Genomic DNA, 27,572 nt, shown 5'->3' on the forward strand with positions numbered 1-27,572 from the left:
AAGAAATACTGCTAAAAGTGTCCCAAGCTCTATAAAACCCCTTACTTGCCTTTCTCTTTCTGAAGGCAAGGAAGAGTCGTGTTCTTGAGGGAAAATTAATACTTCCTATCAATAGTGCAATTCAGAGAACCACTGGTAATTCCATAGCTATGCAATTATTAGTCACAGTGAAGTAACCAGAAAGCCCTGTCTTGAAAATTAAAAAAGAAGAAAGAATAAATTCCTATTTATCCTTCATTTGTTCCTGTTTATCCTTCAGGATAAATTCTGACTGAGAAATCTGAATGTTTCTTGTCCTTATCATTTTTGGTCTGCTTTATTCTGCTTGAGTTTTGAGCCTTTTGCTACATGGATATATGGTAAATCATTGATGAAAGCAAAATATGTAAAAGTTTCAAGCCATACCATTACCATATTGTCCGAAAAAAAAGAAGTCACAGCACCTCAGTGGGAGAATATCTTCTTTTATCATGGAGAATGGGTCATTCAGCCCCGAAGTCCTGGGCTCAGTTACAATACTCTGAGGACAGTGGCTATGGGTGACACTGATACAAGGAGTTAATTTACTTTGGGAACAGAGCATTAATATGTAGCATGCTGGTAGTGGTTCCCTTGCTTTTGAACTCAGGTGAGGAAAGCTAGTATTAACAAAAAAATTAAAAAAAAATGTGGTGAGGTATTAATTCTCTGGTCTTCCATAGTCAGTACTTCAGTAGCACAGGAGACGGAACATCTTCTTTTTTTTCAGTCTTTTTTACAAGTCACATAAAATACAAGCATTCCAAAAACTGATAAATCACATTTGTTACCTTATCCTTGTATCACCATCTACAGCTTGGCATACTGTGGCATTATTCCTGGCGTTCCTTCCTTCCCCATAGGTTTGATCAGTTTTTCTTCCTCCCGACAAAGACATGTTTGTGAGACATGGGCATGCTCTTATTTTAGATCAACTATTTTGAACCTTGTGACGTGGGCTTGGACTTCAAAGACTCGTATTTTCTTTTAATTGACTTTTGTGTTTGTCCCAAACTGTGTGCTTCTGTCCTATGCTCTATAGAGGAAATAATGATACTTAAGTTTCTTTTGTGGTTGTTTTTCGGGTTGTTTTGTTTCGTTTTGTGTTTTTTTTCTTAAGGCAATTTGAAGACCATAGATACTAAACACTTTGTTAGTGCTGCTTGGCCCAGGGGATAGGGAAGAAGTTAGGAAATAATTTCTGTTCCCCCAGTCACACTCGTGGTGCGACTTGGAGTTAAGTGGCCATTTGCCAGCAGTTTGCAACACAGACCGTGGGCTGCACATGCTGTCTGCAGAGAAAGTCCCAAACAAAGGCAGGCAACCAGGACTGCCCCTTGCTGGGTGCCCTGGCCCTGTAATGCGGTCTTTACCTGCGATGTCGGTGCAGCCTTAACGGCCTTTCGTTAGGACCGGACCTACTGCAGACTTGAGGGAGAGGATGCTCGCCTGTGGAACCGAACGATGCCGCCTTTTCCTGTGAACCTCGTATTGTCAGATTTTAAGGTCGCGGGCTGTTTCTGCCTAGAGGACTTGAACTGAACACTCGCTGCTTTACAGGACGGACTGCGGCAAACCGGGACTGGGCCAGACCTCCGGCATCCCCGTTGTGGCGTCGCTCAGCATGAAGGCAGTGAGAACCGAGGCAGGGAGAAGGACGGCAGCCGGTGATGTCCGAGAGGGGGCCGGGGTTCCGACGGGCCCGGGCCCGCCCTACGCGGGCTGGGCACCGGCAGGCGGAGCCCCGGGACGGGGCGGGCTGCCGAGGCCGCCGGTCGAGCCGTGCCTCTTCGCTGGGCGGCTGCCGCCATGGAGGCGCTGGCGGTGAGGGGGCCGGGAGGGAGGCGGCCCGGGGCAGGGAGTGTGTGTGTGTGGGGGGGGGGGGGCGGCGGGCTCGTTGCCCTGACCGCCTGCCCTTCTCCTCGCAGGTTGCCCCTGTGGCGGTGGCCGTGGTCGTGGTCGCTGTATCTGCCGTGCTGCTGCTGCTGCTCAGAGGGACGGGGCGGAGGGCGAGCGGCCCCGTCACGTTGCGGGACCCCCTCGCTAAATACTCGCTGCGGCTGATGGACAAGGAGGTGACCCGGCGGCCCGGCGCGCCTCAACCCCCTCCCTCGTCCCGGCGCTGCGGCCGGGCCGGCCGGGCCCTTGGCTGCCCGTCGGCCGGGGCGGGGGGCGTCTGAGGGGCGGGCGGGACGTGGGTTGGCGGTGTCCGAGGGGCGGCTGGGCCGTTGGTTGGGGTGAGGGGAGTCTGAGGGGCGGTCGGGACGTGCGTTGGGGGTGTCTGAGGGGCGGCCGGGCCGTTGTTTGGGGTGGGGGGAGCCTGAGGGGCGGTCGGACCGTTGGCGGCGGGAGTCTGAGGGGCGGTCGGGACTTGGGTTGGGGGTGTCTGAGGGGCGGTCGGGCTGTTGGTTGGGGGAGTCTGAGGGGCGGTCGGGCCGTTGGTTGGGGTGGGGGGAGTCTGAGGGGCGGTCGGGACGTGGGTTGGGGGTGTCTGAGGGGCGGTCGGGCCGTTGGCGGCGGGAGTCCGAGGGGCGGTTGGTCATGGGCTGCCCCAGGCTTCGGGGCCCGAGAAGTGCGCGGAGCCCCCAAGGGGCGGCTGTGACTCCCGCAGCCAGGCTGCAGTGTTTCCCTGGGGTAGAGCAGGAGTCTTAAAAGCAGCTATGCCTACACTACGGTGTTAACAGTTGTCTCAAGAGGGGGGAGGCTCGTTTCTTTGTGAATCCTAGTTTAGAGCCGTGTTTCTCCCTTGATTGCTGTCCAGTGTGCCTCAGTGAGAAGTAATCCTAGCAGCCTGTGCTTCTGCACGTCCTGTCTTGCCTGATCTTTGGCCACAAATTATGAAATGTGCTCACTGCCCTCGGGCAGGGCAATGGAGGGTTTCCAGATTTTCTTCTTGTAAAGGTGCTGTAGGGATTGCGCAGACGGGCAAAAGTCACTCCTTGTGGAATTAAAGAGGAAAAGACCGCTTCCAAAACTTCTGATCTATTTAAACTTTATTTTTCCAAGCCATTTCTGCGTCCCTTCCTAGCATTTGGCTTGCATGCTAACAAAAAAGCCAGGCTTACTAAAGCACATCGTGTTGAGTAGAGTTTGAAATTCAAAGCAGTGGTGATATTGACCTCATTCTGATTTTGTTTGCTTGTTTTTTTAGGAAATCAGTCATGATACTAAGAAATTCCGATTTGGGCTACCTTCACCGGATCATATATTAGGATTACCTGTAGGTAAGTACTGAAAACACTTCGTTACATATATTTCTGGTTTTAGGATTTATAACTGTTCTCATAGTTCTTGGACTTCTGACTGTTTGGGAATTTAAGACTTGGCAAAAGAAGGAGTAAAAAGCTGCATCTGAATGCTGCTGTGTCGAAGAGAAATGTCAGATTTCCCAAAGGGTTGTATTTCTCGTCTTTTGTGTGTGCTTTTTTCTGCTTGTGTTAAATTGTGTAGTGTAGATTAGAACAAGCACCTGAACCATGTCTGATGGAATTCATCACCAGTCAGGATACAAGCAGCAATGGTATCTGTCAAAGCTTTTTCATATTTCTTGTTTGCATTCTACTTCCATCTGGTGCCCTCAGTTTGTTGTCAACTGCTCTCATGCTTTTGACAAATACAGTTGCACTTGTAAATGAGAGAGAACAATTCTTCTGCTGGGAAGCTCGTAACTATTCTGTCCATGCACTTACCTTTGATTTACATACATACGCATACAACTTTCTCTTGCTTTCTGTAGTATGATGTTCATTTCAGACTAGGGTTTGATGTTTGATGTTCATTTCAGGCACAGTCTTCTGATCTCCAGATGTGGCAGATGTAGCCCTGTTTGTTCTGTACTGTGTTTCACTGTTTCGCTTGCTGTATGGCAAGTGTCAGGGTCTTTCCCATTCCATGCTGTGACCACGTCCTTCTTGCATGTGTCTGTCAAGGGCAGCAGTCTTTCTCCACATTCTCTTCTGGCTTGTATGGGAAAGTATAATTGAACTGTCCGTATTAACTAGATAAATGAGAAACGAATTGAGATGTGCCCTGCAATACTTGTGTTTATCCAGACTTTATTCTTAAGAATTTAGGAATTGGATCGTGAAACTGTATGGGCCAGATTACTTCCTGGGAGATTCCTGCCTTCTGATTTTTACCAGGATCACTTTGCTAAAAAAAAAAAAAAAAAGTGTTTTCTGCCAGTGCTGTTCCTGCTTTTGGTGTTTGCATACAACTCTCTAGGTTAGTACTGTCTGGCTGAGGAGACTAATCTTGGCAAGGAGTTTTCAGTTCTTTTAATCAGCAGAAACAGGTGCGTTTTAGAGTCTGCCTCTTGGAGCATTAGGTTGGGCAAAGAGGTCTCTGTGGACACCAGTGTCCAGTGCTGTGGAAGCTGCAGCATTACAGAGGCAGGAGTTATGGAGAAGGAATATGGCCCAAGGCTTTGTTCTTGATGTCTTGGTGCAGAATCTCTGGGAATTTTGCTCTGAGAGATTGCTGCTATTAAACCATAACACTTTGCCTGTGTGAACTGGTGTGTCCTTACTTCTGCTTCATTAATGAATGTGAGAACAGCAGAACCCAAAATACAGAGAGCACTTGAGAACGAGCAACAAACTTTCTGTATCACTATTTTACTATAAATTTCCTACTTTACTCGTATCTTATCCTCGGTTCTGTAACGTACCAGCTCTCTTCAGTTACCCTGTGCTCCAGAAACTCTTGCTGAAAAAAGAAAAGAGACTAGATGTTTTATACAGCATTTACAAGGTAAAGGTTTTTCTTTATCATTGCTTGTGTTTAACGGGTTACAATACCTGCTTTTCTCTCTTGTCTTGTACTTCAGGAATGAAAAAATAAATACTCAGCTTGTAATTCTTTCTCCTTAGGCCAACATGTTTATCTTTCTGCAAAAGTTGATGGTAATCTGGTGATTCGAGCCTATACCCCAGTTTCCAGTGACGAAACAAAAGGTTATGTTGATTTAATTATTAAGGTAAATTTTGGTTTCCTTTAATATAGATAAATTGCTAACTGGAAGGAAGGAAAGTACTTCATTTTAGTGAAATAAAGAATTTATTTTGATTGATCTTCTTTCAAATAGGATGACTGCAAACAACTCATTTCACATTATCCTTGAATAGTAAGTTGTGTCCTGTGTATCTGTTGTATGTCACTGAGAGATAGCAGAGGTAGAGTAGATGGAGAAGGGAATCACTTCCTTGGCAGTACTGCAGGACCTTCCCTAGTATCTTTATTTGGCAGCACACAAATAGCGATCGCTCTGCCTCAAGATGCTTGTGCTGCTACTAATACTGCTCAGAGCTGTAAGTAGAAAACAAGTCAATAAGAACTGCTATTTTTGGTGACGCTACAGAGATTGCAATTACACGTCTGTAAGCATCAGAAGTTGTTGCTGATGTGTTTATTGATTAAGAAAATGGGATAAAGAAACAAGGGAAATCCTTTAAGCTAGGGAATGTAGGATGATTTGATCCCAGGACTTCTGGATTTTCTAATCCTTTTCTACAGTAGAGTCTGTCCCTAGGCAAAAATCTCTGCTTTTTTCATGTGCTCTGTTCTTCATGTTGCAAGTATGGTGAATGGTTATTAACTACTTAATGCTTATTATGTGCTTTGAAAGGTGAAGAAGCTATGATGTGGCTGGAGTCTCTGGGAGAGCCTTAAAAAGAAAAGATGCAGCAATGCTATTTTCAGAAGGAGCAACTACAAAAATGGGGTGACATAAGGTTCTTGCTGGAGCGATAGTGAAATGAGGGCACCAGTATGTAATCTGCCTGCCACTTATTCCTATTAGCCCGGCTGTTTGCAGAGAGCATAGGAACGTGCCTGACAGAGCACTTTACTTACTTTGGCTGCTTCCTGTTGCAAGGTACAACAGATAACTGAGAGCAAAGAACTGTTGCAATTTCTTTCTCAGATGCTAAATTTCAGACCTGCAATATTGTGTTCTGTGGTTAGTGATATTGTCTGTAGGAAAGCTAGTGGTTGGTATCATACAAATTACTGTTTTTACAGGTCTACCACAAAAATGTGAATCCCAAGTTTCCAGAAGGTGGGAAGATGTCCCAGTACCTAGATGACATGAAGATTGGAGATATTATTGATTTCAGAGGGCCAAATGGGCTCCTTGTCTATAAGGGGTCAGGTACTGTGACATGAAGGTGGGAGAGCGAAAGGGAGGAACTTGCATTGGTTATTTTCAGAGGTGTTTTATAAAACTTGACAACTTTGTAGACTATCTTTTTTTAAAAAGTGGGAAAGAGAAAAATCCACCTCTCCTAGTCTTGACCAAGAGCCTATCACAGCTGCTATGATGAGAAAGAGTACTTTGTGTTTACTTCCTGTGAGGAATAGCTGGTTATTGTCTCACTCCTGGGACCGTATAATTAAATCAGAAAAAATCGCTATTGCATTGTGTTACTGAGAAGGCTGTACTGGAAATAGTACCTCAGCTATACATATGGAGGGAGATGTTCCAGATACTTCTCAAACAAGGGAGGTTGTGGCCTGAAATGCACTCTGAGAATCTCAGTGTTGTTACTGAATAACCCACTGCCAGAGAGCCAGCTCCATTTTGTGATTAAATCAGGTCTGAGTTGACAAGGAGGAAGTACGTTCACAGAAGTAATCCTCTTTCAAGATGCAAATGAAAGATTTTGCACTGATCTTGACTGAGAGGGACTGTTACTTCAGCGGGATAAGTGATCAGTGCTTCTCTGGATCATGACCTTTTATGATGAGTAATATACTGATGAATCTGTTATATCTAAGAGGAAACGAACGATGCATGTTTTACAAATGTTTTGCTGCTATAAAAAGTAGTAGCTAAGAAAGCTTGTTACTAGTTACAGATCTCTTAAGATTGGAGTATGTCAAGTGCTTGTCATATAGAATACTTTTCATGAGCTTTTAATTTGGCTTGGTCCTTGGAGATTAATTCAATTATGAACTGTCTGGTTTTGTGACAGTTTGGAAGCAATGGTATACCCAGGTGTAGAGCAGAAATTGGCAAGGTCTTCTCCCCACAGGAGACTAGAAGGCTGTCACCTAGCTGACTGCAAGTGTCATGGGGATTTCATTAACTGGAAATGAATTACAATAATAAAGTATTTGATAAAAGTATGCAAGGCTCCAACATTCCTGATTTCTAATCTTTGCCAGGGTTCTTGCTTGATGCTGGTTTAATTACAACTCCGTTGAATGTGGATGCACACAAATGGCTAGATCCATGGTGCAAGTGAGGATGATGAAGATGGCCTAAGAAACCTGTTTTTCTGTAGTAGGGACTGTGATTAGCTATAGCTGCCACTAACATTCACAGCTGCCGAGCTGTGTTCTATGTAGTGATGTGGGAATTCATGAGCTTATAATAAATGATGTTGGGTGGCAGGGAAGGAGTAAATCAGTTGTTCAAAGCTAGGATTGGAGTTTACCGAGACAAAGAGGTTTCTACTCTTTGCGCTCAATGCTGTGCTGAGTCCATTTAGCATTTCCAGAAGATCTGTCCTAATTAATTGGTAGGCTGTAGTAATTTATTCCCATGGAATTTGTATCCATGTTTGTTTGGGGGTTAACATACCCACAGGTTCTGACTATTTCTTCTAGGTACCTTTCTTATCAAGCCCCATAAGAAGTCCGAAGCAGAGAAGAAGTTTGCAAAGCATGTTGGGATGATAGCTGGAGGAACAGGTAAAACTATTCTCATCATATGGAATATCTAGAGAATGAAGGTGTCTTTATGGATGCACGTGGGGAGTATCAAACACTGTACTTTAGTAGCAGAGCACTTAAACCTGTATTTCTTTTAATGAGTGTTTGGCAACACTGAGGCTTTCCAATGGCTTGAGCTCAGTCCTGGGAGCTAGCTACTTCAGAGTTTTAGTCTTGATTTACCATGTGACCTCAGAGAAGTCACTTCATCTCTCTGAGCTTCAGTCCCAATGACGAAAAATATTTTAGGAGAATGTGTTGAGAGTAAAATTACTGTATGTGATAGAGAATGCTGAAGGGGAAAGCCCCAGATACATGTATTGTGGTTTTGTTTTTGTTCTGAAATGATTTGTAATAATAGAAACCCCCAACCTCTGCGTTTGCCACGGATTAAGAACGTAGAGGTCTGTAGCCCTGTGCAAACTAAGCTCCCACTGAAGACTGAAGGAAGGCAGCATTAATATTGAAACTGCAGCTGTGGGAAGAAATGCCCATTTTTTAACCACTTTTTTTTTTAACAGGAATAACTCCTATGTTGCAGCTGATTCGTCGTATCACAAATGATCCTAAGGACTCCACAAAATGTTACCTTCTTTTTGCTAATCAGGTGAGTATGCTGACTTGTCTGTTTGTCCTTCTTTAATGGCCTAATTTTTTTGCTGGCCTCTGAGCTTTTTAAACTGATGGGACATTGACCCTTAGAGAAAACACTGCTCTGCATTTTTCATACGCTTCTGGTGTCCTTGGGTTTGTATTTTCACCCAACCATTTATGAGAAAATATTATTTGAGATAGCACATTTAAAAATGACCAGTATAGGGAGGAGCAAGAAATAGTTATCATGTAAGCTCTTAATATATTGTCTTGGGTTAAAATGATTTAAGAAGGAGAAAAGGAATAAAAAAATTATCCATAACTTTATAATTTTAATTATCCATAATTTTATAAATACTTGTGTGGTGCTGTCATAGTTCCCATGATCTTCTTTTATCTGTTTTGAAAATGGCTCCTCATGGTTTCACTTGTACTCCCTAATTCCTACATTAGGGATTAAATAGTGTGAACAGATCCTGATCCCTCTACTCATTTTGCTCCTTCACTGATTTCAAGGAAACAGGATTTTGTTCCTTTAATCTGTTTCTACTCTTACCTTCACTGTGCTGGTACGGGGCCATATTTGCCAGGGTCAGAGGCAAACCCAGCTCATTGTGTTTTTAGCCTGGATTAAAAAGTTGTTCAAATTGCCTTCTTTAAGTCAGTGATTAGGTGACTATTAAGTCTCATATTTTGTTGTTCTCAGTCTGAACTTACAGAAGCCTATCATGATAATAGCTATCATGTAAAGGGAAAAAAAAAATTCTTGGTTTGAATGAGTTACCATTGCATTTGTCTTGTTGAATGCCGGATGAGCTTACATTAGAGAGCATCTTGAGATGGTTTGGATCTAAACAGGGGTCTCATTTTGCAGACAGAAAAAGATATATTACTGAGAGCTGAGCTAGAAGACATTGCTAAGAGGCATCCTGATCAGTTCACGCTTTGGTATACACTGGACAGACCTCCACAAGGTAGGCTGCTGGTACACGCTGGAAATGCCTTTGCTCATCGCTGTAGAACAGTCATGGGTTTTGCTCTTGTTCAAGGGGCCATTACTATAATATCAGGTCATCTTGTCTTAACACTTTTAAACAACAGACAGCCCCCCCCAACCCCTCAGAAACAAGCCTTACCACAACACCTGAAAAGTGATCCAAACCAGGTGGGCCTTAGAAAGTGTGAACTAATAATTAATTCCTGTTGGGTCAGACATGTTGCTTTTGATGTATTTCAGGATGTGCCAGTTTTGGGGACTTTACAGCAAAATTAACAGCTGTTCTGGGCTATTTCCCGAATGAGGTTATGTTAGCATTTTGTTTGCATTAAATTTCTTAATACCTGTAAGTAGTACATGCACATCTTTCTTTTGCAGCAGCTCTAGATTAGATTCTGGTAAAACAGAGCTGCCATGTGTATGGATTACAGCATTAGCTGTAGGCTGGCATTGCACTGAATTAGAAATGGAGGGAGAGGTTGAACTCTACTGGAATCTCCTTTGAAACTTGGGTATTCATGTTTGCTGATGTTGTAAGTGATCTGAGCTTTTATTAAACAGATGTAAGAGCCAAACTGAGTCAGATCAAAGTTCTGTACATGTCAGCAATAGCCATGAGTGGGTGGCCAGAGAAGAGTAATCAGCAGGCCCTGATTCTCTTCCAGTCTTTAATATTTCTCAATTCTGAGCCAAATGTGTCTCTACAGATACAGTAACCCTCAGTGGACTACTTCTGTAAGAACTTAAGTGTGTTTCCTTTTGGCAGTCTGTTAGTGGTTCCATAGCATTAGCACTTTTGTGTGAAGAATTACTTCCTCAGGTTTGCATTCACCTCTTAATTCTTGTGTCGGAAGAGAGTGTGAATAGGTGCCTACCAGCTGTCTTCATGTTACTAATTTTACAGACATCTATCAATCAATCACCCCTGCTGCCCCACCTCTTCTATACTGAAGATTGCTGGTCTCCCCGACACTGCTCACCCTTGTTCTCTCAACCTTTTCCAGCTCTGCCCTTTCCCTTTTTGAGCTGAGCAGATGAGAACTGAACAGCAGTAGTCAAGATGCAGGCAAACTGTATTTTTACTTTGAGGTTGTGTTCCCTTTTCCTTTCCTGATACTTCTTAAGATTTCATAGGTGTTTTGACTGCTGCTGGTTTTATAACCCCAACATCTCGCTCCTGATAAATGAGCTTAAAGCACATATTTTTGTGTGAAGGCAGGATTATTTTTCCTATTTATGCTCACTCAATGACAGATGCATTCAATAATGCTAAATGATTTCAAGCAGTATTTCTTTCCTCTTTTTTTAATTTTTTTTCCTCTTATCACTTAACTACACAGTAGAACTTTTGTCATCATCAAACTTTGTCACCTTACCGCTCGATCTCTTTTCTGTGTTTTTTTTCCATGTGTTGGATGGCACATGTCTCAATACCTCTCCCTGCACAACTGCCCCGGGTGACCTGTCTTCACTGGAAGAGCTGATATCTTCCTGTTTATTCCTATCTGCTGTCTAATTTCTTTCAAGTCTATCATTTATTCACAGTCTTTCATGTCTTATCAGTCAGATCCTTCTTACCCACATGCTTGTTGTTCCTGTTGAAGGGGACCACTAGGTTTGAGCTCAGTGAGAGATTTAACCCTCTCTTGGCTTGCAGTGATGGTGGCATAGCTTTGCTCATTCTTCAGCTTCTTTGTAAGTACAACATATGCAGTTTAGAAAGTCTTCCAACTGTACAGAGATTCAAATTAATAGTTTAATTTCTTTGTTTCAGACTGGAAGTACAGTTCTGGCTTTGTCACTGCAGACATGATTAAAACCCACCTCCCTTCCCCTGGCAGCGAGACACTCATTCTCATGTGTGGACCACCACCTATGATTCAATTAGCATGTCAGCCCAACCTGGACAAACTTGGCTATCCCAAGAGCAGTACATTTTCTTATTAACGTGGATGTCTTCGCATACCTTTTCATAAGGACTGTGTATTTTCCTACAAGAACCACTGGTATGTAACTAACTGCGCAGTATTTCTTTGGTTTTTTTTGGGGTGTGTGTTTTTTAACCACTTAATGTAATTTCTGTGGTTCATAACTTCATAATTATTACCTTTGCGTGTTCAACTGAGAAGTTGAGAGATCATCTTGAATTGTGTGGAAGTAACTTAGTCTAACCTCTTAAGTTAGTATGAAATGTTAATTCTGACAAAAAAAAAGTGTAATCAGAGAGATAAGACAGAGATAAAACCATTTGTTTGTTAACATGGGTGTGGAATGTGAAAGATGGCTAGAAAACTGGACTAGGATTATTTGACTGTGCTTTACAAGTAATTCATTTAGTGAATCCTGGGAAGGAGAGTACAAAGAATAGTCGTTTTTTTTTTTAAAATGCTATTTTACAGCTCTTTACCAGGGACTAAGAAAGAAGTCACAGTATGCTATTGAAAAAGTGAACAGAATTTGGGTAACATGCAAATTGCTTATTATTGTAATAGAAATTCTCACTAGTGTGAAATTTATTCAGGAAGATTACATCACTTCATGCTGTCTTCTAACAGCCTTAGCTAAACAATCACTGCCAACTGTATATAGAAGTTCTGGGCTGCATATACAGACCTAACTGTCCTGTGGTGTTACGTCATTTGAATGTCATTCTCCTAAGTGTAGTGCTTGCTCTTTTGGCAGTTTCAGAAATTTCCTTTGCTTATGAGAAAACACGGCTTCTTACTTCCTATTGTAAGCTATGCTGAGTTGGTCTTATACTCGGCTAATGCCTCATCTTAGTGTTTTTACCACATAGCATTTAATTCTTAGCCTTCAGTGCCTGGAGTACTGTGTATTCATTTCCAGGAATTAGTTTATACTACATTTGTTTTAGGCTCTGACAAATCCATGAGCCAGAAGACTTGTTTGTTCAGATGCTAATGAATATATGTTTACTAAATATTTTCATTCATCTAAAGCAAAGCAAAAGGAATCTACTAGTTAAAATTTGACGTAGGGGTTTTGTACTTAATCAGTTACATTTGTAAGCAGTAATGCTACAAAGACAGACACGGGGATTCAGACTGTGATTCTGTCCCCTGATGAGAGATCAAGCGTGTGTAATTATGTTAGAATCATTCCACAGTCAGCAAAAGATGGAGGAACATTCAGAATTTATTCATAACAGTCAAAAAATAAGCATTTATGCCAGTGTTATGCTAATTAGGATTTCTTACTCTCTCTCTATATATATTAAAAAAATCAATAATTTTGTAGATTGACTATTCACAGCCAAGTTAGCACAACAACACACTGAGTTATAAATACATCATCAAAAGAAATCTGAAAATCTGCTTGGAATATCACAGTGATATTAAAGCTGCTCCTGTTGGAGCAGCTTCTCCTATTTGTGGTACTGTAATCAGTCTGCTGGCTAATTAACCTGACAAAGTATTTCAGATGCCCATAGTACATAATCTGGTCACTAGTGTTGATCGCATTGCCAGATTGGAGATGTACTTGACAGTACATTTATCACCTTTTATTAAGCATTTTTAGTTTGCTGATCTGTAGACTGATTTCTCATTCCTTTGGATTTTCCATTATTATTTCATAGTTCAGTGATTGAAAAAAAAAAAATTGTCTTGGCTTTACAGTTTTGGACAATAAAATCACGTATTTGGCTTCCAAGATCTGACCATACAGTGCAGGGTCTGTAATGAGAGGCTCATGGAGTCAGGACTAGAATAGGTCACCTTTAAAAAGTGCCACTGACAGCTCTTGAAGAGCCCTTGCTGCATACTCGGGACAGTACCAAAGATTTCCCCTTTATTTGGGAGTGTTGTGGCTGGGAGTGACCTGCCCTCAGGCTATATTACTATGTAAACCAACACCCTGCAGCCAGCAAGGGAAGAGTAATGCAAACCATCCATATACATACTAAGTTTTTTCTTTACAATTGAGCATTTTTCTTTTCTGATGTTTCCCTATTTACTAAGGTATCTATCATCTTGTTAATACCTTATTAATTCATGAGAGGCACTTGTCAACAGATGCCACAAGTAATTGCTGTTGTAAAGGAGACAAATTCACCCTTGAACAGCCCCTCAAGTAGGTAGTGAGAGGCCATATTTACCTCTGTTACAGTGCTGCAGGCCTGCCTAGCTCAGTAGAATAGCAACAGATCTATTTATTATGATACTTGCCTGATGCTCCTTTGTCACATTTTATACATCAGAGAGCAGTATTTAGCAACAGGAGATAAGCATTAAAGTATTCTATGAAAATCTGTCTGTAGCTGGAATGAAAAGAGAACTGAAATTGAACAGCAGTATTGTTTACAACATCACCAGTTCTCATGCAAATGTTACAAAAGTGTTTCTACTGTAAGCTCCAGTTCCCACAGCTGTTTGCAGCCAAATGTTTAATTAGGTGTAACTATGGAAAGAAAATAGGCTTGTTACAATCCCTGTCTTCCTGAGAGCCAGTACTATGTTTCAGACCAACCAGGTATGGGGCTCAGAAAACTTTGAACCATTTTCATTATTCAGAAGGCTTATGAGCATGCTGAATGCTTGCACATGTGTGCCAGTACTAGCCATTTTAGACAAAATGTCAATGTACAGGAAGAGCCCGTTCAATAGTTCTAGTTAAAGAATTGTCATTAAAAACCAACAATGGATCATGCTGGAAATTCTGTTGCCCTTACACTACGAGCACAGCAAACACCATTCTTAAAGTTACATTTTATATTAGTTAAATGTTGTGATTTCTCCTTGATAGCAAACATCTTAGTGCACATGTAAATATCACATGATAAAGAAAATCACTTCAAATGAAGCACCAGTTTTTGAGTCCATCAGTTTTCCTGGTAGTCTCAAAGCTACATTTCTTCTTGTAGTAGTTCAGCAACTTTTTGAGTTGGGTAAGGATTTGTGAACATGCTGTCTTGTCATCCTCCTGATAAAAGCAGGGGCTTGATGGATAGTATTATGTTCCATTCTTCCCATTCTACACTGCACTTACTTGGATAAAAAGAGGGCAGGACATGCTAATGAAAGGGGCGAGAGATTAAAATCGTTTTATGGGAAACAGTCTCTGGCAAGGCTGCAGTAGTAGTTAGTGAGCCATTACTGCTGCACTCACCAGCATCCATCTGAGCTTCTAAGTGGCTCTGCTTAGTCCACATGGTACAATAAGAGTATTAATGATTCCTGCATTACAAGTTAATTATAAAAATAAAAAATTACAAAAGATCTTTTATATAACAGTATGTAAACATACCATGTAAAAGACGACTGAATAAAAGGGTAGAATGTTGCGCTAGTCTTGGCTTTCCAGACTCTGGATATGAGTACCATTTCTCTCTCAACACCTATTTCACGTTACATAATATGGAAAATAGGGCAGAGGAGCGTTACCTGTAATGTGTTGCTATGTTGACAATATTAAATGCTATGTGGTAAGTCTCATTGGCAGAAAAGAGGTAAAGCTTTTCTGCACCACAGCATCAAGCTTCTCCTGGCCACCCCTCTGGACAGGCATGAGGTATTATTAGTGTTCTTGGTTATGGTGAAACATCATCTCCACTCTTCAAAGGTAGGTGTTAAAAATCTGCTGTCATTCAGCATTTCATCTTGGCTTAACATTGTCTGAAAAAACAAGATGTGAACAAGTAAGCATGTTCAGTTAGGGGCCTATAGTTAAAGAAATCCAACTGTAATAAGACCAGATTCAAAACAGAGGGGATTAGAGCCACAGAAAATTAAAAGAAATTTCTTGAATGCAGCTTTAAATAAACTATTATTTACTTGAGGAAATTCTCTACAGAGATTTTGTGTGTGGCATATGACTCAACTATGTTATGTAATTCTTCATTATACCTTTCAGTTGACGACTTTTTTTTTATTTTTTTTTTAAATTAGCTGCTATGGAGTCAGGAATTAATAATAAACTTTTTCTGTGGGGGCTTTTTTTTTGTTTTGTTTTCCATGGAGTTTTAGCTCATGTAAATTTTCAAGTCTGTGCCTCTGCTAGACTTTGCTGTGATTGAGGCATTTGATGGTTACTTACAAAATCTTTGAAGAATTGTTTTCATTTAAGGGGATGAACAACTGTCATTAGGTCAAAGAAATAGCCGAGTTCATGAAAACTTAAAATAGGTCTAAATGAAACTTAATTTCTAGTGCAATTTAAAAGCAGGCTTTTTTTGGACTGTAAATGTGCAACCAGGCTATAAAGAGGTATTTAACAAGAATAGTGACCCACTTACTCTTAACTACTGCCAGCAATGACCAACTTTCACTGAATTCTAGCAGAATACAGTTATGACTTTTAAAACAAGAGTGAAATCAGTACATACCGTAAGATGGCTTATGCCTTGAGAAAGAGCCCCTATTTGCATTACTGTTCCTTCTGAATGTTCCATCTGTAAAAGTATTCAGGAACTAGTTCAAATTAGACAGTATGTGCAATTTTATTCATTCTACATGCATCTTTGGGAGGTATCGGTGCCTGGACAAATGAAGTTGTGATAAGTTTAAAAGCTCTGACTTCTGCACATTAACAAAAATGCCTCCATGCTATAAGGTATATGAAGACACACTGAAAGATAAGAGGAGTGAATCCTGATTAAGAAAGATTGATTACATGAAACTTGAACTGTAATTCACACAAGAAAAGAAAAAGCTTAACTGATATTATCAACGAAGAGTAAAATTTTCTAGATGGTGTAACACTTACCATACTTCTTTCACAGGCAAAAAGTAAGAGTCCTTCATGAATACAGTCCTACCTATTCTTATATAAAAAGGTTATCAGTTCTAGGGCACTGTGATTTCACTGCATGCTCAGAAGTCATGCTTAATTGAAAGAGCATGCTCATAGAGAAAAATCCAGTATTTTTGTAATGCTTGACCAACTGCATAGTGTGAGCTCTGGGCTCACAGTTAATCCATTCACTTGCGACACTTAACTGTGCAAGTGGGACACCCATACTGAATTACAGTCAGGATTTAGTATTGTCCCTACTTAGGAACAGTACTTAATTTTACTAAGGTGTACATTGAAAAAGACAATGGTTAGATAATGAACACAGATGAGATGTTAGATGCAGTAAACCATGCAAATGAAAAAATTGTTTTCAGTTAGTCTTTTCAATTTTGTGACCATTCTCTTATCAGACTTAAACTGTTTTTATGTCACTTAAGGTCACTGGAGATATGGACAGTTTACCCCAGCTGCCTCTGTCTGGCTCTTGTGTGTTGCCAAAGTTCACACAAGCCTCCAGAAGCTCCATTTTTCAGGGTTTACATCCCTTTACACAACAACAAAGTTGAATAAAATTTGATGGTTTTTAGTCTTCATCATTTGTCTGTGTGATGTCTAGACATCAGTTTCATTCACAAGTTCACTACTACATATCAAAAGTGTATTATTTAAGTATTGGTTTTATTAATGATCTTGTTCATTACTGATGCATTGTTTTCACATACACTGTCTCAGCATAACTACTCCCCACTGTACATAATGAAAGAAAAATTCAGTTGGATTCTTTGATTGATGTCTGTTAAAAATATACAATCCAGTTGTACTTTAATATATAAGATAGCTTTGTACAAATTAGTCCAAATAAATTTATTACATTAAAAACCACCCATAAAGATAATGAAAAAAAGTAGTGTGCCTTATTGAGATTATGAAAGCTAGAAGTACAAAAGTCTTGTTTTTACTGCAACCACCGCCTTAATTTGTCAAAATACATTGATCTTCATAGTGTAAAGGTGTTACATTCCTGAAAAAGGGCTTGAAGATGAATGACTTTATTATGATGTTGATTAAAAAAAATTAACCTGACATTCTTGGTATAGAACTCTTTCCAGTGTCCATAGCCAATACCTTCTCAGTAAGTTCATGCGGATGTAGCAAATACTTTGTTATATGCTAACATTTGGTTATTTGCAAGCTTTGGAATGCATGGAGAGGATGAGATAAGAATGGCATCAGTCTGTCTGTCCCACCTGATCCAGTTCCCTATCAGTGAATGGACTAAGCCCTTTGTATCCACTGTAGCTTTTCTGAGTACCATTTGTAGCAGCTGGGTTTGTATCCATAGGACAAATGTAGTCTGTTGATTCATCAAATTTCTTTTTTCTTAAGTTTCCAAAATGTGAAAATCCAAGTTTCTTTGGCTAAAATAAAAAGACAACACAACAAGTTTTGAATAAGGAAAATAAGGTTGTCCTTTAAACATTCAAACTCCTCTCCATTTTGATTTACTGCTATATCCTAGTCCTTCAAAAGTATGTAGATTCTGAACTAAATAAATTTAATTGTTTTCGAATTGGGAGCTACAGTTGATGTTAATTACATTTAGATAGTGTTTCTTCTAAGAAAAGACAGAAGGGATTGCATGCTTATTTCAGAAGTTGATTTAAACAGATACAAATTAAATGCTTTGGTATCTAGAATTAAGGAAAATGTAACACTCCTCCTAGAACTGACCTCTCACTGCCCCTGTTTGTCCCTTATTTTCTTTATAAGACAGGGGAGAGGAAACCTGAAATTCTGAAATATCTCGTTTTTGAAAGCAGTGCATACCCGAACTTTGGCGGTGGTGGTCAGAGGTGTGTATGCTGTTGACTCTGTTATTTCTCTTTTTTCTTGTTGTGCCTCTGGTCCAATTAATACATTAAAATTGGTTGTTAGGTGGCGTCGCAGTAGGGTCTTTTGAGGTGGAATATTCAGCAGCATTGCCAGCGTGTCACCATTGAAGCGAGGTTCGAGAATCTATTAAAAATGGCAGAATATTTATTTTTTATATGGTTAAATATTTGCAATAGTAAACCATTACAGGGCTTATCAGAGGAATTTCTCATTCTTACTAAGCTATCTATCTACATTAGACCTTTTATAACTCAGGATACGATACTCACTAGGGTTTGAATGGGAAATACATGAAAGTAGGCCCTAAGAAATGCAGAGCATGATCAGTCAAATACACGTTTATATTTATCATCAAACCTGCTATTTGGATTGAACAAGTTTGTTTTCAGAATTTTCTGCTCTACTGAGAGAGTGTAAACTTAAATCTTAGTACAATTTTTTCTGTTTCATTTTTGCGAAAATTCTACAGCACTAGAATCATGGAATTTCAGAACTCTGACTTCACTAAGCTGCAAATAGTTCAGAATGGTTTGAATTTAAAAAAATGTCATTCCTGATTGCTGCAAGTTCAGGACGGTTACTTACTGTGGCTCAGAATTCTATTAAAACCACTCAAAGAAACACTCGATGCCTTATCAATAAGTAACTTGCCCACAGTACAGTTTGTTTTTAATGTACTGCTATTAAACATCTATGCACAGCTCAGCTTTCATCATAAAAGATGTTTTAGCAGTTCCTTTTTTTATTTTAGTTTTCCTTTGTAAAACTAAGATGCATGGATCAGATAAAGAGGCTCTTTAGAAGGCTTGATCATGCTGTCATTGCAGGTGTGTTTGTTTCCTCCTGCTTGACAAACACCGGATAAAAGATGTTTCATACTACAATGTGTCAATTTTTAGTAGATATGTAGTGAAATGTTAAAACAACTTCTTACAATCAGGCCACCATGCACTCCGCTTCCTCGAAGGTTTGGTGCGTATTCTGCCAGATCGACTGATCTGAGCCATTCCATCACTCTGTGATTGGACCACTGAACTACTTCAGAAGGTGAAACGTTATTCTGTTAAAATAAGCAGAAAAGATGACACTATAGCCTGCATTGTCACTGCATGTTCACAGTATGTATCCTCAGTTCAGATAAAAACATCGTTCTTCCTCAAAGAGCAGTATTCTAAGGTATTGTTTCTGTTCAAGGCCTCTTTGAGCCATCCTCTGACAAGATGGCAGGCATAGTCAGATGAAACCCCATATATTGCATCAAGTAGTATAACAGTAGAGATTACGGATGCTAGGTGTAAAAAAGGGAGCATTCTGAGAACAGTATTGTTGTCAGTCTTTAATACTAAGGAATAAACTATGCTGACCAGGTAAGGCAAAAACCTTACAGTATTTGAGGGTTAAAAATTAGGACAGGCAAAGAAAACATTCCAAAGGATTCTCTTGGAAGTTGAGTTAACTTCTTTAAACTAAGCAGATAATTTCTGAAGACAAGTGCATGAGATTGAACTAATAAGTGGCTCAAGCACTTAAGGACTGAGTAGATTTTTATTATCAGTAAGTACATGTTACATTCCAGAGCTCGAAAGCAGCATAACTTAACTACTGCTTTAGATGCAATTCCCTAGTAGCAGTGGTTCTGTGGTATCAGTGTACACTGCTAACTTTTTATCCCCTTTTGCTGGAATCAGGTAATTAGTGCTTGTTTAAATTAATTTATTTAAACATTCTTTTACCTCCTCAACTGGTCTCCTGCGTAGACAGTGGGGGTTAAAACTGTTGACATGCAGCACATGTATGGCACATTTAATACTCAGATGATGCAGCTGACTGGTGACTTTCAGAAAGAGAAGGTCATTCTGTAAAGGAGAGCGCCTTTTAGTGGCACAGAATGCATACCAAAACAGGTACCTTCCCCAAGAAGAAAGATTTTAAGCTTGCTATGTAGTTTTATATAAACCACAGTAGCTGTGGTTTAGGTAAAAGAAAAGTTTGTATTTTAAAGAGGTGTTTTTTTAGGGTGGGGGTTTTTGGTGGGTATTTTTGTTTGTTTTTGTTTTTGAAACATTGCACCATAGCAAGTAAAAAACGAAGGAGAGCTTGTAGCCTATGAAGTAAAACCCAGGGTCACGGCTAGTTTTAAAATACTTGGGCTGTTTCTGATCTAGCTGAGATCCTGTTGTGGGTAGGATCGCTGCAGCCAGCAACACACACATAACCATCGAACAGTAGGGACCACACTCCTATAACAAAGGCTCCTTAAGCAGCGTAGACAAAGCTGTACTTTTGATAACAGCTAAATGAGGCTTTTTTTTTCATAGCACAGTTAACAAAACCAAATACTTAATTATCTAAACCTGGGCAGGGAAACTGGAAGAAAACACAGTGGCTATGTGTAGTGCATGGTTTGCTGCTAATGTGGTCAGAACTGTACAAATTACTGGATTGGCTGCTTATCTTTAGTTTCCTGAATATCGTTGCTAACTTGGTGTGGAGAACAATAACAATACACTCCAGAAGCTGCATGTAAAATAGGTCATTTTACCTTTAATTGTGGTGTGCTACATGATATTGAAAGAAAGACTTTGCAGAAGTTAGCTGTAACATATCCTATGACTTATGTGCTTTAGGAATAGTAATCATGTGCGAGACAACACGAGTTACTATTGGCGCTATTTCTGTCTTGCAAAAAATACTTGAACTGCTCACATTCAAAGGAAAATTGTAAAATTCTGTGCTCATTCTGAAGTTAAATTTGGTTAAACTGAGGAAAAAGGATTTTAGCTTACCACAGTTAAGTACTGCAACATTCTCCCATCAACTCTGGATTCATGAAACTGGTCTTTGTACTGAGGTAAACCAATATCATCAAGCCATCCTGCAGATACAAGAACAATGGTGTACCAAATCCAGATCAGTGAGAATGAAGCCCTTCTCCCCTTCTTGTCTGGGCCAGCTCCTTCTGAGGCATTCAGGTAGCTCATCCTATCTGTTCACCTTTCAAAAGGACAGCCTCTTACCAGAAGCCTAAAAGCAATTCCCACCAACCAGCTTTGTCCACAATATCCCTGTGATGTCAAGAACACTGCAAAAATCCTCAAACTACTATGTTGAAACTAGGTGCTCTTAAAAAGATGTTTGCTAACTGCTTAAACAAACGTGTCAGGCAGCCCAGCCATAGCGGTGGGGCACATTCCTTTCCAAACAATTCCATGACAGTTCAAACACTTACGTGTTACCCAGATATGATCGAGATGTGCAGACTTCTCATCTTGTTTTGCATTTATTGATTTAATGGCCAAAACTAGTTTCTTCCTGTGCAGTGGGTGCTTTATTCCCATTTCCTGCAACAATAACCATTAACAAATAGTTTGCCTTGCCTCTGGCTCTTTTCATCTCATTAGGTGTCTATTTCAGAAAGGTAGAACTGCCAACTGTTTGAAGGGGTCTGGTTGTACAGAATCAACATGTTTGGTTGCTTGAAAGAAACAAGATTATTACCTTTTCCATGTCCTGAGGTGTCGCAGTTAACAGTGTATGGCCTGAAGTCACCCATTGCCGTGCAAAAATGACATACTGACCAAGACCAAAGTCCTCAAGCCAGTTACAAACTCTTTCAGTGCTCCACTGAGCAAACGGAGCATTGTAGTCACTGAAAAGTACAAGAAATGTTTGAAAAGTCTTAAAGGAAGGAATTATGGTTATTGTCAGAAAGCTCATCATGTGCCAGAGGCAGTACTACAGCGTATGTATTAGCGTGCTTTAGTTCTGTGCAATAATAAAAAGCCAACAGCCATTTTCGCAGTATGTGCTGTGGTACTAGTGTCCTGTTAATTTGGCTGCCCAGCCTCAACTTGTGAACAGTGTGTGCGGGGGGGCTGCGAATAAGAATTTCCCATTTTCTATTTGAAAAGAGGAAAAAGGGAATTGCTGAATCCTCATCACTTTGCAGATGTTCCCATGGGAGATGATAAGTTTTCTAGTTCTTTAACAAGGTGAAATTTTTGATGCTCTGACAAACAGCTAGTGCTGCAACCTGCAGTTGAAGGAGTGCAGGCAGGGTTGCTTCTCAGGATATTTTCTACCAGAGAAATTCTTTCCAGTTTGTTGTGGAATTCCACATGTAACGAAGTATGTTGGGAAAAGCATATTTCACAAGAAGAGGGTTTGGCTGTTTAGCACACTTAACAATACGGCATAATATGCTGTGCAAGGTAAAGAAGGAACCATTACCTTTTCTGGCCTTTGGTTTCCTTTGATCTGGATAACCGAGGTCCAGCTGTTGCACGGAGACCACCTCTTCGAAACTCTGCCAAACCCAGATCGTCTGCAGGGAAGTTACCTGACTGAGTTCTTCTTATTCTTTCAAGACAAGAGTGCCACGATAGTACTATTAGCTTGCAACAGAGAACATTTGTTTCGTATGGAAACTATAGTGACAACTAGAAGCTGTATTAATCCTCCTGTAAACCACAAACATCTAATTCAAGTAGTAGCTGAAGAAGTTCCAGGCAAACGCTGTCTAGACCTAACTCTGAGGAAAGTAAAAAAAAAAAAAAAAAAAGCTCTGCAGAGCAGTCATAACCCTCCAGTTCAATTCATAATGCACACTGGAGGCCAGACTTGCAAATGTCTGCTGTCCTGAAGCAGGTAAAGTGAACACAGTAAAACTCAGTCCCTCTGCTTTCTGTTTCTCCTGTTTTCTCTCTGATGCCTTCTGTAATGAACAACTTACTATCATTTAATTTTTCATAGCTAATGAAACTGTTGGCATTCTAAATTATTAGCATTAAGATGAGAGCAGTCTTATTTTTTCCCAACAGCATGACGCTGGAAACACCACCATCCATTTTTCTATACCCATGTGTACAGAGACACCCCCATACAATCACAGAGCTGCTTTCTCTTCTTTTCCTGAATTTTACTTTATTCTTGCTGTAGATATTGTAGCTTTTACTGAGAACTAGATTCATTCTCAGCTGAAATGCTTTGCCAGGGCACTAAAAAACCACCAAAACCCAAACCAAACCAAACAACCTTACCTTCCCCAGATTTTCTTGATCCCTTTTGGACTCTTTCTGTTTTCTGGAGACAATGGAGACTGTGGACCTGAATCCGTTCCCGAAGAAAGAGGTGAAAGGTCATCCGAGACTACTGTACCATCCACATTCTCCGTTTCTCCTGCATTAAGAACAGTAATATAGCCACATTATATGCTAATTATTAACAAAGTTATTATCTGGAAGACTAACTTTTCAATGCAGAACATAATAAAAAAGTAAAAATACTATACAATTGTTCTTGTATTAAAAAAACATGCTCAGTAGGTAAAAAAATAGTAGCCGTACATTTGATACAAAAAAAAAAAAGAAAATAATAAAACATTGGGTAAAATAGTATTGTTATTTTAGTTTAAGGTCTTCAAACTGAGGCAGATTCTTCAGACTCTTGCCTTGCCTATTCTTAATACCATAACTGCTCCATCAAAATCAGTGGGAATTTTTCTGTTGACTTCAGTGAAAACAGAATGAAACCAGGAATAAGTATCTTAAAAAGAAATCTCATCCGAATGCCATACATCAAAAGCTGTTACTGCACTTAAGGAATTCAATCTGGATGGCCCACTTGGTATTAATATTTCATAGAGAAATGGAGGGAAAAAGGAAAGGAAAAAAGTAAGCAGCAAAATTCATGTTAAAGTTGCATCTTGTTTGGATACAGTACCTAGCACTGGTGCACTGACACTCCTGATGCGATCTTCAGTCATCCCAAGAAGCAGAAAGCCAGATGAAGAAGCAAAGAAGATATAAAACACCAGCAAAATAAAGTTACAGAAGAGCAAAGTAGTAAGCTAAGCATTAAAAGCAGAAACAAAAAGAAAAGCAGCAGTTATGGTTGATATGAAAGTGAATACGCATCGGTATGCACAAGCCCCAAGAATTCTGTACAGGTCATCTTAATTAGATAGGGATGATCATTTATCTGATTTGTTTGTTTTTAAACTATTCTTAGACAATTCTAACACATTAAGCATATACTGCAGAGCTCTACAAAGCCTGCAGAGTATCTGAAATGAAGCAATGTCTAAGATTACGTCAAATTCCTCTGAAATGTAGAATTGGAGGTGTGATGAGTTTATTGCACATGCAAGAAACAAACCAACCTGCATTAAAAAAAATTCAAATAAAATCTGTTAATTCAGTGTATGTAAGGAGTCATTGCTTGTTTCTAGAAAAAGAATGTTTTTCTTTACAAGATCACCCATCCTTGGATAATCCTGCAGTTAAAGACATAATGGCATGGCTCATGCATTACCTACAGTGTTGCAATCACAGAAAAACTCTTTAAAAAAACCCTAAACAACCCACAGCCTATTGAAATCTTGAAACTACAGTATCCTAGCAGCTTTTAGGATGATGAGGCCTTAAAATAAATAAAAACCCACTGTGCTGGTTTTGGCTGGGATAGAGTTAATTTTCTTCAAAGTAGCTGGTATGGGGCTATGTTTTGGGTTTGTGCTGAAAACAGTGTTGATAACACAGGGATGTTTTCGTTACTGCTGAGCAGTGCTTACACAGAGCTGAGGTCTTTTTTGCCTCTCACCCCACCAGCAAGCAGGCTGGGGAGGGCACAAGAATTTGGGAGGGGACACAGCTGGGACAGCTGACCCCAAATGACCCAAGGGATATTCCAGACCATAGGACATCATGCTCAGCATATAAATCTGGGGGAAGAAGGAGGGAGGGGGGAATGTTCGGAGTGATGGTGTTTGTCTTCCCAAGTAATGGTTACATGTGATGAAGCCCTGCTTTCCTGGAGATGGCTGAACACTGGCCTGCCGATGGGAAGTGGTGAATGAATTCCTTGTTTTGCTTTGCTTGTGTGCATGGCTTTTGCTTCACCTATTAAACTGTCTTTATCTCAGCCCACGAGTTTTCTCACTTTTACCCTTCTGAATGCCCCATCCCACTGCAGGGCAGTGAGCAAGCAGCTTTGTGGGGCTTAGTTGCTGGCTGGGGTTAAACCATGACACCCCACCAAACAAAAAACCCCACTATAACTTTTCAAGTGTAGGAACACTTCAAAACGGCAAGGGATACTCTTGTGCCTGAGCTCCCAAGCTCTTCAGTCCTTGGCAAATACCTGGTTCTGTGCCTCATTGTAATACTTTTTGTCAGTAAATCCATGCTTAAGATGTCACTGAAAAGAAATTAATATAGGCTTCCACACATGGCTATGGTTGTGGAATAACAATATACTTATATTTTCAAAATCCACTGATGTTTTTTCTGCACCTAGCAAGCTAATTTTTCACTTGTGGGTCCCCACAAGCTACAGGAACCGACAGTGCTGATACTAGACTTTTGCCTGAAACGTGCACGTTGGTGCTAGTTATATTGTCAAGTTTCGCATGCAGTGGGATGGCAAGGGACGGGTTTGTTTGTTTTAATACACCAATCTAACATACATTTTTTAGAAGTACTGATGACGTACTTGGCTGTGCATTTTTGTTTGCTTGCTTATTTTTTAAGAAAACAGATCAGCAAGCTCAGGTGAGCATTGGAAGTGTGTCTGTAAAAAATACTGCTTATTCATATTGGCAATGGGTTTGAATCTCTAGAAGTTCCAGTTTTTAGTTACAGATTTGTTGACTTTCAGAATGCTCTGTCCACTGTCTCCAAAAGACTGTCTCTTCATTACTTATGCTATCAATGACATCAGCCAATTGTATCACCGGAAAAGAACGCCCTAGCTTAAAACTATCCTTTACTCTCCAGTGAGCTAATGTGGAATGTTTTTGGTACATTGTTAAAAAAAGAGGCAGAACTTTACCTAACTGAATCATGTGATCATCATAGTCCATTGTTCTGGCATAGCAGACTACATGCCATGTTATGTCCCATTCCCTCAAACGGTTTGCCTTTTCTCCCTCCCTACATAACCCTCTCAGAGAGGCATGGATACATACTCAGGCCGCGGATGCTGTTGTCCTCGTTGTCATTCATGCCACAGCCATCTGGCGAATTGTATGTTCCCTGCTCTCCATTCTGTAAGGGTCGAGGCAGCTTTCCTGGCAAGGTTTGATACTTGCTGCCTTTAACAAGTGGCTTACTCTGGGTTTTTTTAAAGAGAGAAAAATAAAATAAACAAACACAAAATCAAATCACTCCTAGCATTTACACTCCAGTACACAATATTTTAAAAGCTGAGAAAAAGTATTTGAAGTTCATGGTTCGAAAGGACACCACCCCATCCACGTTCCTGCTTACAGGTAATTCAATTGAAATCCAATAGTCAGCTGACAAAAGTTTTCTAGCTAAGACACAGCCTTCTCTTCCCCCATCTGCCCCTCCCACTTCAGCCAGACTGTATATTACATTAAAATATAATATATGTTCAGTATTACCTGGTTTTGTCATAAGAATTTTTTATGCTGTCTCCCTTTCCTCTAGGGCCCTGGAACTATATAATAATTTGGTCCTTCCAAGGTCAACTTCGATGGTGGCAGAAATGCATTTGGTTACGTCCCAGGCCATTCTTTGCTCTGTCAATTTTTTTCCCTATTTTTTCACTAGTCTGTCTATGCTTCTGCCTCACAACTGTATCTTGCTGGAATTTAAGCCAAAAGTATTTGTATAACTCAAATTTTGTCAAACATATTTGCCCACCACCATTAATAACAGTAAAGAGAATCAACAATGAAGTCACAGTACAGAAATTTAACTTTTGTAAGAATTAAGATCTCTTTGTATAGATAACATTACAAATGCAAGGTTTTTTTTTAAAAAGTAATTATAACTAAATACATACTTGCTAATTATATTATAGAACCTAAGCACAAGGTATACTTTTGATATATGCTGGGGAAAAAAGGCATAGACTGAGCTGTATTTTAGGGCTAGTCGGAATGGCTGCTGACTCTACAATTTTTGTCCACGTTAGCCTAACTTAAGAGTCTAATGTAATGCTTGCCTGCAGCTATGGTACACATACACAGCATCACTATCATCAGTGAGACTACTTATGCTGGAAGGACCTTGCTCCAGCAACAGAGCTCCCAAGAGATGGTCCTCAGAGTCCCAGTATATTGTATTAAAAGGGAACTGGTAGGTAGGCTTTGTTAAAAATAGAGTATCTCTTATTTTTCCTTGTATTCAATTTTTCAGTGATCAACTACTTGGGATTCTTGCCCCTTGTACAAGGGTGGATCAGAACTTGCATATAAATCTGATAGTTTTGAGCCTAACAAGGTATTTTTCCAGCCTAGGGGTGTGTTTCACAGAGGTACTTGTCTACCGTTTTGGAAGTGGCATGTTGAGATTTCTTCAATACTGAATCCAAATGAAAAGATGAAGGAACCATCACTCTGGGCAAAAATGTATATCCTACAACTGCCAAAACTATAGGAATATAGAGGCTTTTCCAGAGAAGCAATGAACCAGCAACTCCAATTGACATTAGTGGGAGTGGTGTACATTCAATGTGTGTTTTGGAATAAGCTTGTATTGGTAAATGTTTTGGTATAAGAAAGGAGGTTATGTAGGAAAACCATACTGAAAATATGCAAAACATATTTAGTATACAGAAACATACAGTATGCTTC

The 27,572-nt window shown here is 40.1% G+C and overlaps 2 protein-coding genes across 12 annotated transcripts in view; one reads left to right on the forward strand and one right to left on the reverse strand.

Moving 5' to 3' along the window:
- The first annotated feature begins 1,768 nt into the window (after window positions 1-1,768).
- Window positions 1,769-27,572, forward strand: part of LOC126047200 (NADH-cytochrome b5 reductase 2) — a 28,157-nt gene continuing 2,353 nt past the window's right edge. The window contains exons 1-11 of one of the 4 annotated variants that reach the window (XR_007508528.1): window positions 1,769-1,842; window positions 1,947-2,093; window positions 3,170-3,242; window positions 4,890-4,996; window positions 6,040-6,169; window positions 7,630-7,713; window positions 8,256-8,341; window positions 9,203-9,302; window positions 11,100-11,331; window positions 17,849-17,931; window positions 23,020-23,118. Coding sequence is in view for 1 of the 4 variants with exons in the window: in XM_049820508.1 (XP_049676465.1) it covers window positions 1,828-1,842; window positions 1,947-2,093; window positions 3,170-3,242; window positions 4,890-4,996; window positions 6,040-6,169; window positions 7,630-7,713; window positions 8,256-8,341; window positions 9,203-9,302; window positions 11,100-11,272 (915 nt within the window). In the remaining 3 variants the exon portion in view is untranslated. Of the gene's footprint in view, window positions 1,843-1,946; window positions 2,094-3,169; window positions 3,243-4,889; window positions 4,997-6,039; window positions 6,170-7,629; window positions 7,714-8,255; window positions 8,342-9,202; window positions 9,303-11,099; window positions 12,557-17,848; window positions 17,932-23,019; window positions 23,119-27,572 lie in introns of those variants that run through there. The other 3 variants (XR_007508527.1, XR_007508529.1, XM_049820508.1) reach the window with 3 other exon arrangements.
- The window catches only part of PPFIBP2 (PPFIA binding protein 2), a 107,926-nt gene continuing 95,240 nt past the window's right edge, over window positions 14,887-27,572 (reverse strand). For 6 of the 8 annotated variants that reach the window (XM_049820484.1, XM_049820486.1, XM_049820489.1 and 3 more), the window contains 11 exons: window positions 25,938-26,082; window positions 23,693-23,725; window positions 23,011-23,149; window positions 22,202-22,330; window positions 21,470-21,620; window positions 21,201-21,312; window positions 20,758-20,846; window positions 19,705-19,827; window positions 18,906-19,031; window positions 17,906-18,094; window positions 17,285-17,496 (listed from right to left, as the gene is read on the reverse strand). In XM_049820484.1, coding sequence (XP_049676441.1) covers window positions 17,308-17,496; window positions 17,906-18,094; window positions 18,906-19,031; window positions 19,705-19,827; window positions 20,758-20,846; window positions 21,201-21,312; window positions 21,470-21,620; window positions 22,202-22,330; window positions 23,011-23,149; window positions 23,693-23,725; window positions 25,938-26,082 — 1,425 coding nt within the window. In that variant the 3' untranslated portion in view covers window positions 17,285-17,307. Of the gene's footprint in view, window positions 14,959-15,668; window positions 15,735-17,284; window positions 17,497-17,905; window positions 18,095-18,905; window positions 19,032-19,704; window positions 19,828-20,757; window positions 20,847-21,200; window positions 21,313-21,469; window positions 21,621-22,201; window positions 22,331-23,010; window positions 23,150-23,692; window positions 23,726-25,937; window positions 26,083-27,572 lie in introns of those variants that run through there. The other 2 variants (XM_049820491.1, XM_049820488.1) reach the window with 2 other exon arrangements.

This window comes from Accipiter gentilis, chromosome 17 (assembly GCF_929443795.1).
Source record: "Accipiter gentilis chromosome 17, bAccGen1.1, whole genome shotgun sequence".
Lineage (NCBI taxonomy): Eukaryota > Metazoa > Chordata > Aves > Accipitriformes > Accipitridae > Astur > Astur gentilis.